The sequence below is a fragment of the Terrapene carolina genome, unplaced genomic scaffold, assembly GCF_002925995.2.
Source record: "Terrapene carolina triunguis isolate 2854851 unplaced genomic scaffold, T_m_triunguis-2.0 Scaffold131, whole genome shotgun sequence".
Classification (NCBI taxonomy): Eukaryota; Metazoa; Chordata; order Testudines; family Emydidae; genus Terrapene; species Terrapene triunguis.
The window spans coordinates 20,140,060-20,154,396 of record NW_020664482.1 but is presented as its reverse complement, the minus strand read 5'-3'; the positions used below and the strand labels follow the sequence as shown (position 1 = coordinate 20,154,396).

At 44.6% G+C, this 14,337-nt stretch overlaps 1 protein-coding gene across 1 annotated transcript in view; it reads left to right on the top strand.

The window, feature by feature from the left end:
* SLC16A2 (solute carrier family 16 member 2) overlaps positions 1 to 9,959 on the top strand; it is a 109,023-nt gene extending 99,064 nt beyond the window's left edge. Inside the window, exons 3-7 of the mRNA XM_026652973.1 lie at positions 1,243 to 1,705; positions 3,133 to 3,276; positions 6,240 to 6,468; positions 7,952 to 8,128; positions 8,550 to 9,959. Of these exons, the coding sequence (XP_026508758.1) occupies positions 1,243 to 1,705; positions 3,133 to 3,276; positions 6,240 to 6,468; positions 7,952 to 8,128; positions 8,550 to 8,596 (1,060 nt within the window). The 3' untranslated portion in view covers positions 8,597 to 9,959. The remainder of the gene's footprint in view (positions 1 to 1,242; positions 1,706 to 3,132; positions 3,277 to 6,239; positions 6,469 to 7,951; positions 8,129 to 8,549) is intronic.
* Positions 9,960 to 14,337: the final 4,378 nt, after the last annotated feature.

Genomic DNA, 14,337 nt, shown 5'->3' with positions numbered 1-14,337 from the left:
ATCTGTTAGTCTTTAAGGTGCCACCAGACTCCTTGTTGTTAGTGTAGCAATTACATCTTGCTGCACTAGCTGAGGAGACGGATTTGTAATGGAATTAATGATATACTTGTAAATATTTTCTGATTTCCCGTTGCTCTGTTTCTTCTGAGCAGGAATCTCCTCACCTGCTTTATTACTAGCAATTGGAGATCTAAAAAATTTAATAAACTTTCATCCCAAAGGACTTGACACATGGTCTATAGGGCAATCATTTCACTCCCTACTAACATGCAGCCACCTCTGGAGTGGGTTACAGCAGCTGCTTAATAGCTCACAATAAAACTTCAGGGTAGAATTGAAGAAAACAATATTGAGTTGAAATTACCAGAGGATTTTAGAGCACAGAACTGGAATTTGGGCAGCAATGCTCATGTTCTCTTGAAGCCAGAGGTTCTTTTAACCATTAGCAGTCAGGGCCTCCTGTTTTTAAATTGGGACTGGTTGAAAATTTTCAGTTGGAACTGGGTCTTTTTATGGAGAACTGAATCTTTGGCTAAATTTAAATTTTTTGCAAAAAGTTTCTTCTTTCCGTGGAAATTTTTTAATCAAAAAACCAGATGCCTGAAAATCACAATATTCCAATTCAGATATGCTGCCATAGTGCCTCGTGGGAGTTGAAGTTCAGTTGCTTCATGGGACCATTCTCCTCCAAAGCCAGACTTCATCTCCCATGAGCAGGGGCGGCTCTATGTATTTTGCCACCCCAAGCATGGCAGTCAGGCAGCCTTCGGCGGCATGCCTGCGAGAGGTCCTCTGGTAACACGGATTCAGTGGCATGCCTGCGGGAGGTCCGCCGGTCCCGCACCTTCGGCATACCCGCCGCCGAAACCGCGGGACCGGCAGACCTCCCGCAGGCATGCCACCGAAGGCAGCCTGACTGCCGCCCTCACGGCGACCAGCAGCCTGCCCCCCGCGGCTTGCCGCCCCAGGTACGCGCTTGCTGCGCTGGTGCCTGGAGCCGCCCCTGCCCATGAGATGTAATGGGCCATCTGTAAAATGGAGATAAACCTTGCTTTGTCTATCTAGGTTATAAACTCTTCAGGGCAGCAACTGTCTGTTCCTATGTATCTGTACAGTGCCCAGCACAAAATAGGACCTGACCTTGACTAGAGACTCTAGGCTCTATTGGAAGATAAATAATACACAGCAATATCTGTTACCCTTTGCAATTTTAACCAAGGTGTTGTTGTTTTTTGCCAATAGGTCCCTTGAAGTCCGCTATTTCACCTATGGAATCCTCTTTGGATGCGGCAGTTCCTTTGCTTTCCAGCCCTCCCTGGTCATCCTCGGCCACTACTTCAAACGCCGTCTAGGCTTGGCGAACGGCATCGTGGCCGGAGGGAGCTGCCTCTTCTCAATGTCCCTTCCCTTCTTTTTGAAAACAATCGGGAGCACCATCGGGCTAGCTCATACTTTCCAAGTTCTCAGCATCTTTATGTTCATCCAGATTCTCTTGTCTCTGACTTTCCGGCCCATCTTGCCACCTTCTTGTGACTCTCACCAGGATAGGCAAGATAAACTGGCCAGCCGGAACATGAAACAGCAGTGCGGGTCTCAGATGCGGAAGTATTTCAACATGAGGGTTTTCCGGAGACAGACGTACCGAATTTGGGCTTTTGGGATTGCGACAGCCGTCCTGGGATACTTTGTACCTTACGTGCATCTGGTGAGAACATTCTAGGGGAGATAGAGGTGACCGCATGGGGGGCGGGAGGGGGGAATTATTTGTATCTCTGTCTTTTTGCAGCAGGTCTCATCCTCAAGTGTAGGCCCTTGCCCCACCCCACATCTTGGCTGTGCTCTGAGTGCTGTTGATGGGCTTCAGTAGGAGCCTTATCTCCAGTACTCAGCAAGAGGGAGAATCACCACAATGTGGGAGAGATGCAAGGAGGTGAGGGGAGAGACTAAGGATATGGCTCCTTCCTAGAGATTCTAAGGTGGTGGGTGCCAGGCTGAAGGACCATTCCACAGCTCAGACAGATGGCTCCAGAGCCCCCTGAGCTATGAACAGTCACACCCAAGCATGTTTCCAGCTAAAAAATCCCATTGATTAAAGTGCTGTAATTGCATGTAGTGCTTCACAAAGCCTCTGACGATACATGGCCCCTGCTCCAAAGAGCTTCCACTCCACCGTAGGGAACTCCCAATAGATGGCTCAAAATGGAGCAGGAGCTCAGGCCTAGGGAGCTATGGGGAGGCATTATGGGTGAGAAGGTCAGCACAGGGAGGCTTCAGGCAAGAAATGGGTCTTTACGGAGGAGTGGGAGGACGCTTGGCACATGTGAAGTGGGATGATTTTTCAAACGTGAGAGGGGATGGGCCACGCTGAGAGCAGGGAGGTGAGAGGTGAAGGAGGACACAGGTTGAGAGGAAAACAGGAATGGATGGAGCTGCGGAGAGTCTTGACGACAAGAGGGTGGAGTGCGGTGCAAAGCTTCTCTTTGAACAGAAATAGCAAGAGGCAGGAGCCAGCTTTGGGGGTGTGTCACTAATAGAGCATTCTGATTGGCTGAGCCTCCCCATGGACTTCATCTGTGTAGTAAGTCCTGGCAGGTACGACAATTACCACATGCCACTGAAGTAGACTTCGGAGTCGGGAGGCTGAGGGACTTTAACCCCTTGAGTGCCTAGGTTAGAGCACTTGCTGCAGTTTATGAGAATAGGTTACCAAACTGACCCATCTGGCTCAAGCAGAGAACCGCCTAGGAAATGTAAGAGTCACCACGTAATGCATAACTTAGGGCCGTGCTGTTGCCTTCGTGGAATTGAAGCCATAATAAGCGGTGAGGGAAATAGGTCAGTGCAGTGACTGGACATTACCAATAATGTGGGCGATGGTGGTAGCCTGTTACGTAAGGGCTGCCATTATGTTTGGTGCTCTACAGTGGATCTAGCATTATGCAGCCGTTCTCTAATACCAATTAATCCCTTGAGGAGAATTTTATACATGGTTATAATTAGTACCCAGAAATAGACATTCCTCTTAGAGATTCCTGTTTTAATGTTTGACAGTCCCAGCAAGTCCATTTTTGGTGTGTGTAATTAATACGTTTATTGAGTATTAATGTCCTTCTTTTCCTCCCTGAACCCTAGATAAAGTATGTGGAGGAGGAGTTTAAGGAAAACGAAAAGGAATGGATTCTCTTGGTTTGCCTTGGAGCCACATCAGGGCTTGGGCGCTTGGTTTCTGGCCGGATTGGTGACTGCATTCCTGGACTGAAAAAGATTTTCTTGCAGGTATGCTATGCCTAATCCTCGCAAAAGTGCATGCTAAGAATGACAGTTTTACTACCATGGGATGATTTGTCCATACAAATATCAGTACTCTGCACTTAGCACCTTTCATCCAGGGATCTCAGAGTGATTTACAAACAATTAACCCTCCCAACCCCTTGAGAGGTAGAGAAATAATATAGGACTAGAACTCAGGCAGTCCTGACTCCTAGCATCTTTCCCTGGCCACTAGACACACTGCCTTCCTCTCTGGATTTTGTGAGCACACCATTGAAATCAAGTGACTGATCCATCAGATAGCTCTTCTCAAGGCTTCTTAAAAGGCCTTTCTCAAGGTTTGGGTGTAGTCGCTCTGTTTTTCCTTGGAGAGGATCCCATGGCATCATTGGGTTGACAGTAGGGGGTAACACTGGTGTCCTGTTCTGTATTCCTTATCATAATTTAAAAAAAAAAAAAAAACACCACCCTGGTTCTGATAGTGAAGCACTTGTCTACGCTATGTGGCAATGTGCACAACAGGGGTGTGATTTCTAAAGCACACTAACATGTTGAGCACTAATTGGTCTGTGTAGCCCCTGCTGGTGCTCACTTAAGGTCCTTACTGCTCTTTAAAGTGGTACTGTCAGCAGGGTCTCCATAGACCCAATTAGTGCACAACACGTTCGTGCGCTTTAGAAATCACACCCAATAGTGTGCATTACTGCACCGTGTAGGCAAGCCCCGTGACTGACTGTGAGCTGCTGCTAGGTTTGCCTTCACGGTATCTAGCTGTTTCATTGGGATAACTAGAGTACGAGAGGCCCTACACAAAACTATATTCTCCTCTCTCTTTCAGTGTCAGATTCAGCCCTGGTATAAGAGGAGCAACTCCCCTGGCTTCAAAGGAATTGCTCCCACTTATACTAGGGCAGAATTGAGCCCTTCTAAGCAGCATGGGCTAGAGTCACAAAAGGAGTTAAGTGCCTAAATCCCAGAAACAGGCCCAAATGGGATTGACAAAACCCACACTCAGGTGCCGCTGAACGCTGTAGGCACCTAAACTCACTTAGCATCTCAAATTTTGCAGTAAAAGTGCCCTGAGCACTTACATTTCTGCCTCTGCATATGCGTGTTGCAGCCCTAAGTCCCAGAGCAATGCACAGACTTGGGAGAGAGGCATTCCTCCACCTACTTCGCCTGCAGAGCCCAATCCGATGCACGTGCGCAGAGCCCACCTACCAGATCGGGCCCCTATAGGCAAGCTTTCACAAAACTGCTGGGGAAATGGGGGAAGAGGAGAAGGACCTCCCTCTGAACTTCTATGCCCAGTAGTTAAAATACTCACCTGGGACGTGGGAAATCCTGGTTCAAGTCACCCCTCTGTCTAAGGGAAGGAAGGACTTCGAACAGGGATCTTCCATCTCTCAGGTAAGTGCCCTAGCCAATGGGCTGAAAGTTATGGGGGGGGGCCTCCTGCTCCCCCCCCCAGTTTCTTGCAAAAACAGTGTAGGCAAAAACACCAAAAGAAGATTTGCAGCTGAGAATCCCAAGTAGAGGGAGGTGCCTCCCTGTAGTCTGAATTTAGGCACTAACTCCCTGAGGGGGCGGGGCTTAGGATACATCCTTTGCCTTGGCACCTCCCATTGGCTCGCTTAGGCGGAAAGCCACCTAGCTTACTGGCTTTTGAGAATCCCATTCCTAGGAGCCTAACTCAGGCTTTGTGAATCCCAGTGATTTTCTGGGCATCTAAAAGTTAGGCAAGTCAATGCTGAGTGTAGCACCATCTACATTCCTTTGCGAATCTAGCCTCACGTGTAATGTCAGGTAGATCTGCAGTGTGGGGCTAAAACACCTTTGTTCCTTATTGCCCTGGTATAGGTGTTTTGCCTCATTTCTGTTAGATTTTCTTTCTCCGAAAGCTAAAACCCTGAGTATCATTCCTGCCTTTTCTTTCTATAGTTTAGGCGGGAAAGGAAATACTAGTGTTATCTTTCAATCTAGATAGCTTTACCAAGACTAGAGGCTTGCATGCAGTTCCAAGAACCAGGAGGTCTAAATATTTATTCTTGCAGCTGTGGCAAAGATCCTACAGCCTGTAAAAAGGTAACCAAATACAATACGCAGTAATTGCACCCTTTTAAAGTCACCTTAATGAAGGCCTTTGTATTGTGTAACTTTATTAACACTTAATAGGTTTGCTAATATGCTGGGCTTTTCTTCTCCTGCAAGTTTTCTTCCTTTTCATTATTTCCACAAACTCTTCATTCTCTGTAGTTAAGTGTTCTCTTTAGGTTTCTGGGCCATGTTACCTCAAGCATGTGGCACAGGGGAGGCAAAGTCAGAGCCTAGGGCCAGATTTTCTAAGGTATTTAGACTCCTCCTGGCATTTTCAAAAGCGTCTACCTGAGTCAGGCAACTTGCGTAGATTTCAATGAAGTTAGGTGCTGAATCTGCTTAGGTGCTTTTGCAAATGCTGTGAGGTGCCTACCTGCATTTGTTAAGTGCCTAAATGCCTTTGGAAATCTGGCCCTGTTGGATAAATAGTGAGTGTTCCAAGGCACAGGGCAGGTGGGATGCCTGGAAGCAACATGTCAAGGTTAGGAGAGTGGCAAGCAATTGAGCAATTCAGTTGGAAGCAAATATCTGGGGCAGTCAAGAAGGTGTGGCCATTCCAGAGAGTGTGTGGGGTCTGGAAGCGAGACAGGTTGCTTATTGGATGTAGTACTTGGCAAGGTCAGTCCAGACACTTGTAGCCAGAAGGCTAGGGAGCTGGCAGTGGGTTCCTAAATTATTTGCATAATTTCTCCAACAAGCTCTCTTCTCTTAAAAGGAAATGCTCTCAAGTCACCAAGGAAACTACAGACTGGAACTATGGGGAATAATATTCTGCCTCTGATGTCCCTGCTGCCCTTGGACTTGCATTAGGAAGGCATGATTTTGTCATCTGTCACAGTTATCTTAGTGATGTCTATACTTTGTCTCTTCAGGTTGCCTCCTTTATGCTTCTGGGCCTCATGTGCATGATGATCCCTCAGTGCCAAGCGTTTGAGGGGGTCATTGTCGTCTGCCTCTTCCTCGGACTTTGTGATGGATTCTTTATAACCATCATGGCCCCCATAGCCTTTGAACTGGTTGGACCCATGCAAGCTTCTCAAGCCATTGGCTATCTCCTGGGACTTATGGCCATTCCAATGACAGCTGGCCCACCAATAGCAGGTCAGTAACCATCAGAACGTAGGGCCCTAGGATTTAGTTAGAATTCTGTCTTAAGTTTTTTGCATTAAATTATTGGAGGGGTGATGTGTTGTTAGAGGAGTAGGATTGTCACCTTCATCTGTTCTCATATTGTGTGATGCAGTTTCTTACATTTATTTGATCCTGTATCCACTTTGACTTTGGCTGAAATATGTCTACAATTAGCTCTTTTTTCCATTATTTGATTGCCAGCAGTTTTCCCTTCTGGCAGCTGAATAATTGAAAAAATGAGCAGAGGATGATTCATTTTCAAGGCAATTTAGTCAAATTTTTGAGCACAATTAATAACAAAAGTGCCCAGAGTTAGTGAACATTCCAGTAATCTGGCAGAGAGCTGGACTTAAAGTTATATAGGTGCCACTTATGAACTGCTCTCATATGATATTTAGGGTTGGAGTTTTGCCTGATCAGCAAAGGATAAGGCCCTAAATTGAGTCAAATCTAAAGATATACGCTTGGGCCCTGATCCTAGAAAGACTTGGACACATATTTAAGCATGGGAGTAGTCTCAACGTTCTTAAAATTGAATGTGTGTGTAAACCCTCTGCAGGACAAGAAGAGCATCTGCAGTTGCACTAGCTAAGCTAAAAAATTAATGAAGGTTGTCAATCCGTAGACAACTGGGCACAAACTGATCACCAGCTGTTTTCAGGAAGAAACTCTGGCTGTTGCAGAATTATAAGCCTTATAGCACTATTCATCAGAAGCATCCTGAACTGGGTCTATCAGACACAGGATTAGGTGTCTTTCATTTATACAATTCCTATGTCGGAAAATTCCCAGCAGCCCCTTCCTAGTGAGTTTCCAACAGCCCTAGAATGATGATGGCAGTAAATTCATCAATCTCAGAAGCCTGGCCATCTCAGAACTCACTGAACTAATAGAAATGCAGAGTTATGACTGGGTTTGGAGGGATTCATTTATAATTGGTACATGTCAGTAGCTGTTCATTTCTTCCCTAACCAAAAAATTAACTAAAACATGCATCAGCAAACCAAATATTACAAAGGAAGGAAGTTAAGAACGAACCAATTGCACTTATAGATTGCCGTTACCCTCTTTGCTTGTCATATTTGTTTGGCAATCAAGTATTTAAGAAATTTATCTGAAATGTCTGATTATTAAATACCTTGACTTTATTTTTGGGGTGAATCTGAGATTCTACCTTCAGCTCTGATTTAAATAACAATTAGCATTTGAGATTCTGATTCTTAAATTTCTTAATGTGAAAATGCCATTCTGATACAATTGTTTACGTACCAGTGGGGAAGATCCCACTCTGTGGAACTAAACATCGATATTATTCCATGCTTTAAATATCAAATCCCTCCAAGTCTAATTTATGATGGAGTTGGAGAGAAACTAAGTTGTCTCCTCTTTTGATTTAGGAAGCTTAGATTAGCCATCATACTGAAGCAACAACCAGTGTCCTTCTGTTTTTCAGGATACCTCCATAATTATTTTGGGAATTACTACCTAGCCTTTTACTTAGCTGGAGTTCCCCCAATTATTGGGGGTGTGGTCCTGTCTGTTGTTCCTCTGGTCCATCAAAGAATGCTCAAGAAGCAGCAGATGGATTCTGGCAAAGACAAGATGTTGGTTTCCGAGACTGTCATGAACGGTGAGCTTCTTCCAGGCTGTCCTGCCACTGAGGCGCACGTATAAAGCCTTTCCCCATGCAGCCATCCACACCCAGACACACACACACACACACGCGTTATCACCACCAGCATCTTCTCGCTTGACTGAGTACAGGCCCTTTTCTAAAAGGAGCAGGACCCTCCCAGATTGCAGATGAGCGGCACCAAATACATAAAGAAGAGAGTTGTCCTAGTTCCAAGCATGAGCTAGCGGAGCCGTTTTTCAGGATGTTTTGATTTGAAAGTTGTGTCTTTCACCAGCACTTTTCTAAAGAGAATTCTCACTAGAACTCTAACTCCGTTTTCCCCCAAATTTTCTGTTTGTCACAGCAATGGTTTACAGTTAATTAAATGCCTTTAAAACAGGCTGTACGTGGAGCTTGTTAACCCTTTTGATTTTAGTTTCAGATCCATCCCATCACACAGCGGTGTCAGTGCTGCTTGGATGATGCCTTGGAGTGGGATTCCATTCCATGCCACCTCAGTTTAATCTGCAATTAACAAATTCTCAGACTGTTTTTTGATCCCATGTGAAGGCAAAAGAATTCCAGTGGGGGTAATCTTTGTATCTTTTGTGAGAGTGCTCTGTCTCTCCCTGTCCTTCAAAGAATCTATCTTTGAAGCTGTCAGCATGCTTTTATGGACCATCAGTTAATCTCGGTAGTATGGTCTGCCAGCAGACTTGAATTCCTGCTATTCATGTTAATGTATACTTGCTGTCCCATGTTAATGTACACCAAGAAGGGAACAGCCCCTTACTATCTAATCTTCTACCCAAATTGGCTGAGGACAGTGAAGGTAAGTTAACACATTGGCTACTTCAGATGTGAGTTTCACTGGTCTCAACACTCCTGTCTTTCCATCTGTTCTTGGAGTATGCTGCATTGCAGTGGAAGAATGCTTCTGACCACTTGCTGTGACTCAGTGTATTACTGGTCCCCACCAAAGGTTTAGGGCTTTGGGTCACTGCAGGAAAAAGAGAGGGGGCTGATAAAACAGAAAGGCAGAAAAGGAAGTAAAAAAAGAATGATTGGCTTTGCGCAGCTACTATGGATGGCCAGCTCCATCCATTCAAGCTTACTGCTCTGAAAGCCAGGAATCTGTACCATTTCCCAGTGCCTCAATCTGTCATTCATCTCAGATTTCTTGACCAGTAACTAAATTAGTAGGCTTCCAAGCCATCCATTGCAAGGGAAATTAATGGGGGCTGTCTTAGGATGCTGTAATCATTAAAATACTAAATTTGCAAGGCAACAAAATTACTAGCATTGAATCCTCCAAGAGGAACAGTTAGTCGGAGCTGAGTCCTGATGTTTACACAAGTCAGCATTGGCCTAGGCCATTCCCGTTGGTTAACTCCTCTTTTAGTATTATTTTTTTAACTAAGTTGCAGTATGTGAGTTAGTTTTCGCTCAGAATTCTGAATCCCCTAGCGTACCTGTAGGGCTGTCAAAACATGTGCTGTGTGAGCAGAGGGGTAATGCACTGCCGTGCAGATGAACTCACGCGTGCCTGTTCTGTATTACTCAACAATAATCAACATGTCAGTGTTACAGGAGCTGTGGGAAAAGACCGAACATTTTTTAAAAGCCACATGGCTCCTTTTTTAAAAACAAAAAGTGATCTGCTGCAGTATTTCACTCTGTGCTCATGCAGGAGCCCTGCAGTGGACCAGAGTGAGAGCTGGGTTTGGGAGGGGCGGGGATTGTGCAGAGGCCAGCAGTTGAGCTGGCTGGGTGTCCTAAGTGATTTGCATTGTGAGAGAGAAGCATTCTCTCTTAGGGCTGGTCTACACTGGGAGGGTGGGGGGGGATCGATCTAAGATATGCAACTTCAGCTATGCTATTCGCGTAGCTGAAGTCGAAGTATCTTGGTTCGACTTACCTGGCCGTCCTCACGGCAGCAGGTCGACCGCCGCGGCTCCCCCGTCGACTCTGCTTACTCCTCCTGCTGAGGTGGAGTACGGGTGTCGATTCGGGGATCGATTTTATCGCGTCTAGATGAGACACGATAAATCGATCCCCGATAGATCGATTACTACCCGCCGATCTGGCGGGTAGTGTAGACGTGGCCTTAGTGTCACTGATGCAATATGTGGCTTTTATTCTCTGAACATTTGTGTGCTGTGAACGGCTCTGTGCTTGATGTAGGAAGAGTAGTGTCCGCTATCCAGCTGGATCGCTGCAAATCAAAATCGGCCGCAAGGCCTTGGTGACCTCTGCCTTCCTATGAGCCAGCAGAGAAGAGAGCAAGTTCGGCAGAAATAGAGAACACTGGGGTTGCATTGAATCTAGTTCATAGAATCAAAGACTTCAATACATCTTGATCTCAGAGAGAAAGCGCAATAAAAATAAATACAGCAGAAGTGAATTCACAGCATGGGATGAAGGCAAAACTCAGCACTGCACAGAAGCTAGTTATCACCAGGGCAGGGGGGGCAAATACAATATAGGGCTGACGAGACAGGGAGCTTCCCTAGCTCCACGTTTATGAAACCAGTAAGCTGCTTGTTAACCAAGAGAAATGAGGTTCCCTGTGGATCTACCTCCAGTGGGAGCCCTGAATATCTGATGGGAAATCTGAGTCACAGATGATTTTTCTGGGTTTCTATATTGGTGATCAGTCAGTAGAGAGAGAGATTGTTGGCCAAAAATGGAGAAATTGGGTCCTAGATGTGAAGTGATTATACATCTACAAACTTTTTTTTTTTTTACAAGCCATGAACTTTTTTAAAAAAAAATAGCTACCGTTAGAAATGTTACAGCAAAAATTTAGCAGATGGACATACTATGGTAGCCTTTCTTTATTCTCACTGTGAGTGAAGAGTTCTGTAACCTTAAGACAAAACACTGAGGCATAGACTTATCCCCAGTCCATGCCTACAGGTCCTGTTGACGTTCGCATTGGTGGGAGTTTGACATATGGATTGAGGGCTCAATATGCCCCTTTTGCTACAGCATTGCCTGTATAAGCTAAGGTCTTGTGTTCTGATCTTTTGTAAATTTCAGTCCCTGTAATATCTGGAGAACTAAACGATATTTTGTAGCACTTACAACTTAACCCAAGCAAGATGTGTGTCTTTTTTTCCCCCGTCCTCAAAAGATATGCATGCTTTTCTGTGACCTTATTTACTGTTGTTCGATTCACATAGTCTAACATACGAAGCAAATTTGCTAAACTGATTTCTTATTTTGTGATGTGTATGCCAGGAAGCAGGCGACACAGCAAGACTGGGCACATATCAGAGCCTGGGGAGATTGTGTCACCTGGATAGATGCTTGTTGAACAGGCTTGTACTTGATATCAGTGCCTTGATATGGGCCAGACTGTGATGCCCTTGTTCTTCTAATAGTCCCATCGACTTCAGTGGGATTTCACACTGGGAATTTTTTTATTCCATTGAAGTCAAAGGGACCATTGGCAGAGTAAGAGCATCACAGTCTGACCATAAATCTCCAAGGAGAAGAGGCGAAGAGGACTTTGCATTGCAAATCCCTTCATGTCCTGTGGGGGCGGGTGTATGTATGTCCTGCCGGGATGGGGGGTGTCTTATGGGTGTGTGTGTGTGTATGGGTGTGTGTGTGTGTGCGCGCATGACGTCTCTACGTTAGCTGAGGGTTTTTTTAGCTTATTCTCAATTTTGGGGCTTTGCTATGAACGGGTGGAAGGGGGGTTAATTTAAAAAAGAGGATATAACTGACCTGTAATAGTACAAGCAGTGCTGTCTCAACACCAGCTCTGAAACAGTAAACAGATGCATGTCAGGGTTCATAAGTAATTGACTACACATACTGATATCAAACAATAAGGCACTCTGTGTTGTCTGCAGATTAATTCTAAATAGTAATACTTTTCTAACTCCTAGGAGACCAATTACAGATAAGTCCAGAATTGTCTCAGAATTGCATGCCCCAATACTCTCCTTACCTGTAAAGATCTCCCATTGAGCGATAATCCACTTTCTGAAAACTCTCAAAGCACATGGGTTCTTATGTGCTAGAACAGGGGTTCTCAAACGGGGGGGTCGGAACCCCTCTGGGGGTCGTGAGGTTATTACATGGGGGGTCGCAAGCTGTCAACCTCCACCCCAAACTCCGCTTTGCCTCCAGCATTTTTAATGGTGTTAAATATATTAAGTGTTTTTAATTTATAAGGGGGGTCGCACTCAGAGGCTTGCTATGTGAAAGGGGTCACCAGTAAAAAAAAGTTTGAGAGCCACTGTGCTAGAATATAACAGCACCATGAAATTATGATCCACTTCTTTAAGAAGGTTTTAGCTTTCTGTATCATCAGAGGTAGCTAGTGTTCTCTGCAGGGTAGATGGGGAGTGCCATAGTAAAGATACACAAACTTAGTTTATCTAGATTTAGGGGGAAAGGGTGGGGGTTAGCAAACAGTAGTCTAACCTCAACATCTTTTCTGATTGTAGGCGTACTCTTAATCAATAATTAAGGGACCAAATTCTTCTACGGGAGAGATGTTTATTTGAAAAATTAGGGCAAAATTCTCCTCTCTCATGATCCATACGTTGAAGCTAGACACTGATATTTGGTGCTTTGGCCAAAACAGATGAGGGTAAGAAAGCCAAACATTGGAGCAGCCTTATGCCAGATAAAGGCAAAATTCTCTTCCTGCATCTAACTGTAAAGTAAGCCTCTCTCTTATAGTTTAGTAAATTGCTTACATACGTAATAAGGTATGTCAGCCTCTAGAAATTATTGCACACTATTGGTATGCAGTAGAGATGAGGCTGAACGTCTGAGTGGGGTTAACCTTGTAGCAATAGCATTAAATTCCCAGAAATTCCCTGCCCTTGCTTTGTGCCCATTGGGAGTCCACTGTTGCAAAGCCAAACTATGACTGCAAGCAGCTTCTCCAGTGTAGCCAAAATGAAGTGAGATGCATGGGCTGCTCTTCCCAGTGCATTGTCTGGGGAGCTAATATGCTTGTGGTTCCTGCTAAGGACTAGGTTCTGAAATTCCTACTGGGACAGAATTCCTGTTTGAAGTCAAACTTGCCAGAGTAAAAACTATAGGATCATCCCCTGGAGTGCAGTGTGACTTGATCCTCTTGTTCAGGGTGAAGTCATACTCCAGCTGACAGCGAAGACTTAATCCTTGCTTGTCCATTGCTCTGCAATTATTGCTCTGCAAAGTGTGGCAGCCCTATTTGTTTTTTTTTCTCATCAGTAGATAATTTAATAAAAGTATCTTCTTTCTGAATCAAATCAAATCTATGAATTGTGTCATGTCAGTGTGAGAGCAGAGGCCACCACCATGACAGCTTGAAATGTCTGTTTCCTGTTCCGTTTCGTTTGGGGTGAGGAGTTTGCTAGGTGAAGCCTCTCTAGCACCAAAGCAGTATTGACCTTGGAGTATTAAGTGATAGTGCACAGGCTGCAGTTAATGAAATTTTCTTCTCTTTCAGCGATAAAGCCATGGGAAAATCAAGCAGGGAGGGGATAGGCTGTACTGTGTGTCACAATAGAGTTAGCAGTGGATCCAGAGAGAGCTGAAGACAAATGTATAATCCTATACTACAGTATGTCAGAATAGGACATGTTGTAGGGACACACCAGTTAATTGGAGTTTCCATTCTAAACCCTTACCTGCAAGATACTCAATGGCTGCTGCTAAAAACTTGGTATATGAGATTTAACTCCTGCCACTCTGGGAGAAAACAGGATCCTAGCAGGGATCAAAGGATAAGGTTTTGTTAAAAAATCTGTTTATATGAAAGTGGGAAAATGGGGGGGGGGAAGAGGTGTTACCATTTGTCGGTGATCTGGCTGTCCTCGGTATTTGCTGCACTCCATAATTGAAAAATAATTATTTTTAGAATTGATGTGTATCGAATAAGGTTGGGACTTTCTACATAAAAGAAACCATTTCATCATCAATGACATTGAGGTTTTATGTTCAGTCAGTTTTTTTAAGTTTCATTTACCCTAAACACACATTAAGAAATGAAATTCAGTTATCCACATTCTTAAAACTGCCTGTGGGTGAAATCTACCCATTACAGGATCTGTGGAAAACCATACAGGCCATTTATATCCCATGTAAGAGCTTCAGAGCATAGGGAGTCTTTCAGAGGCCTTCTGTGCTGGGATGAATTTCATCTTCAATACACACTGGTGGGCTAGAATGTCACTACCCAGTGATGACCCATTTCTTCAAGAAGTTTTTAG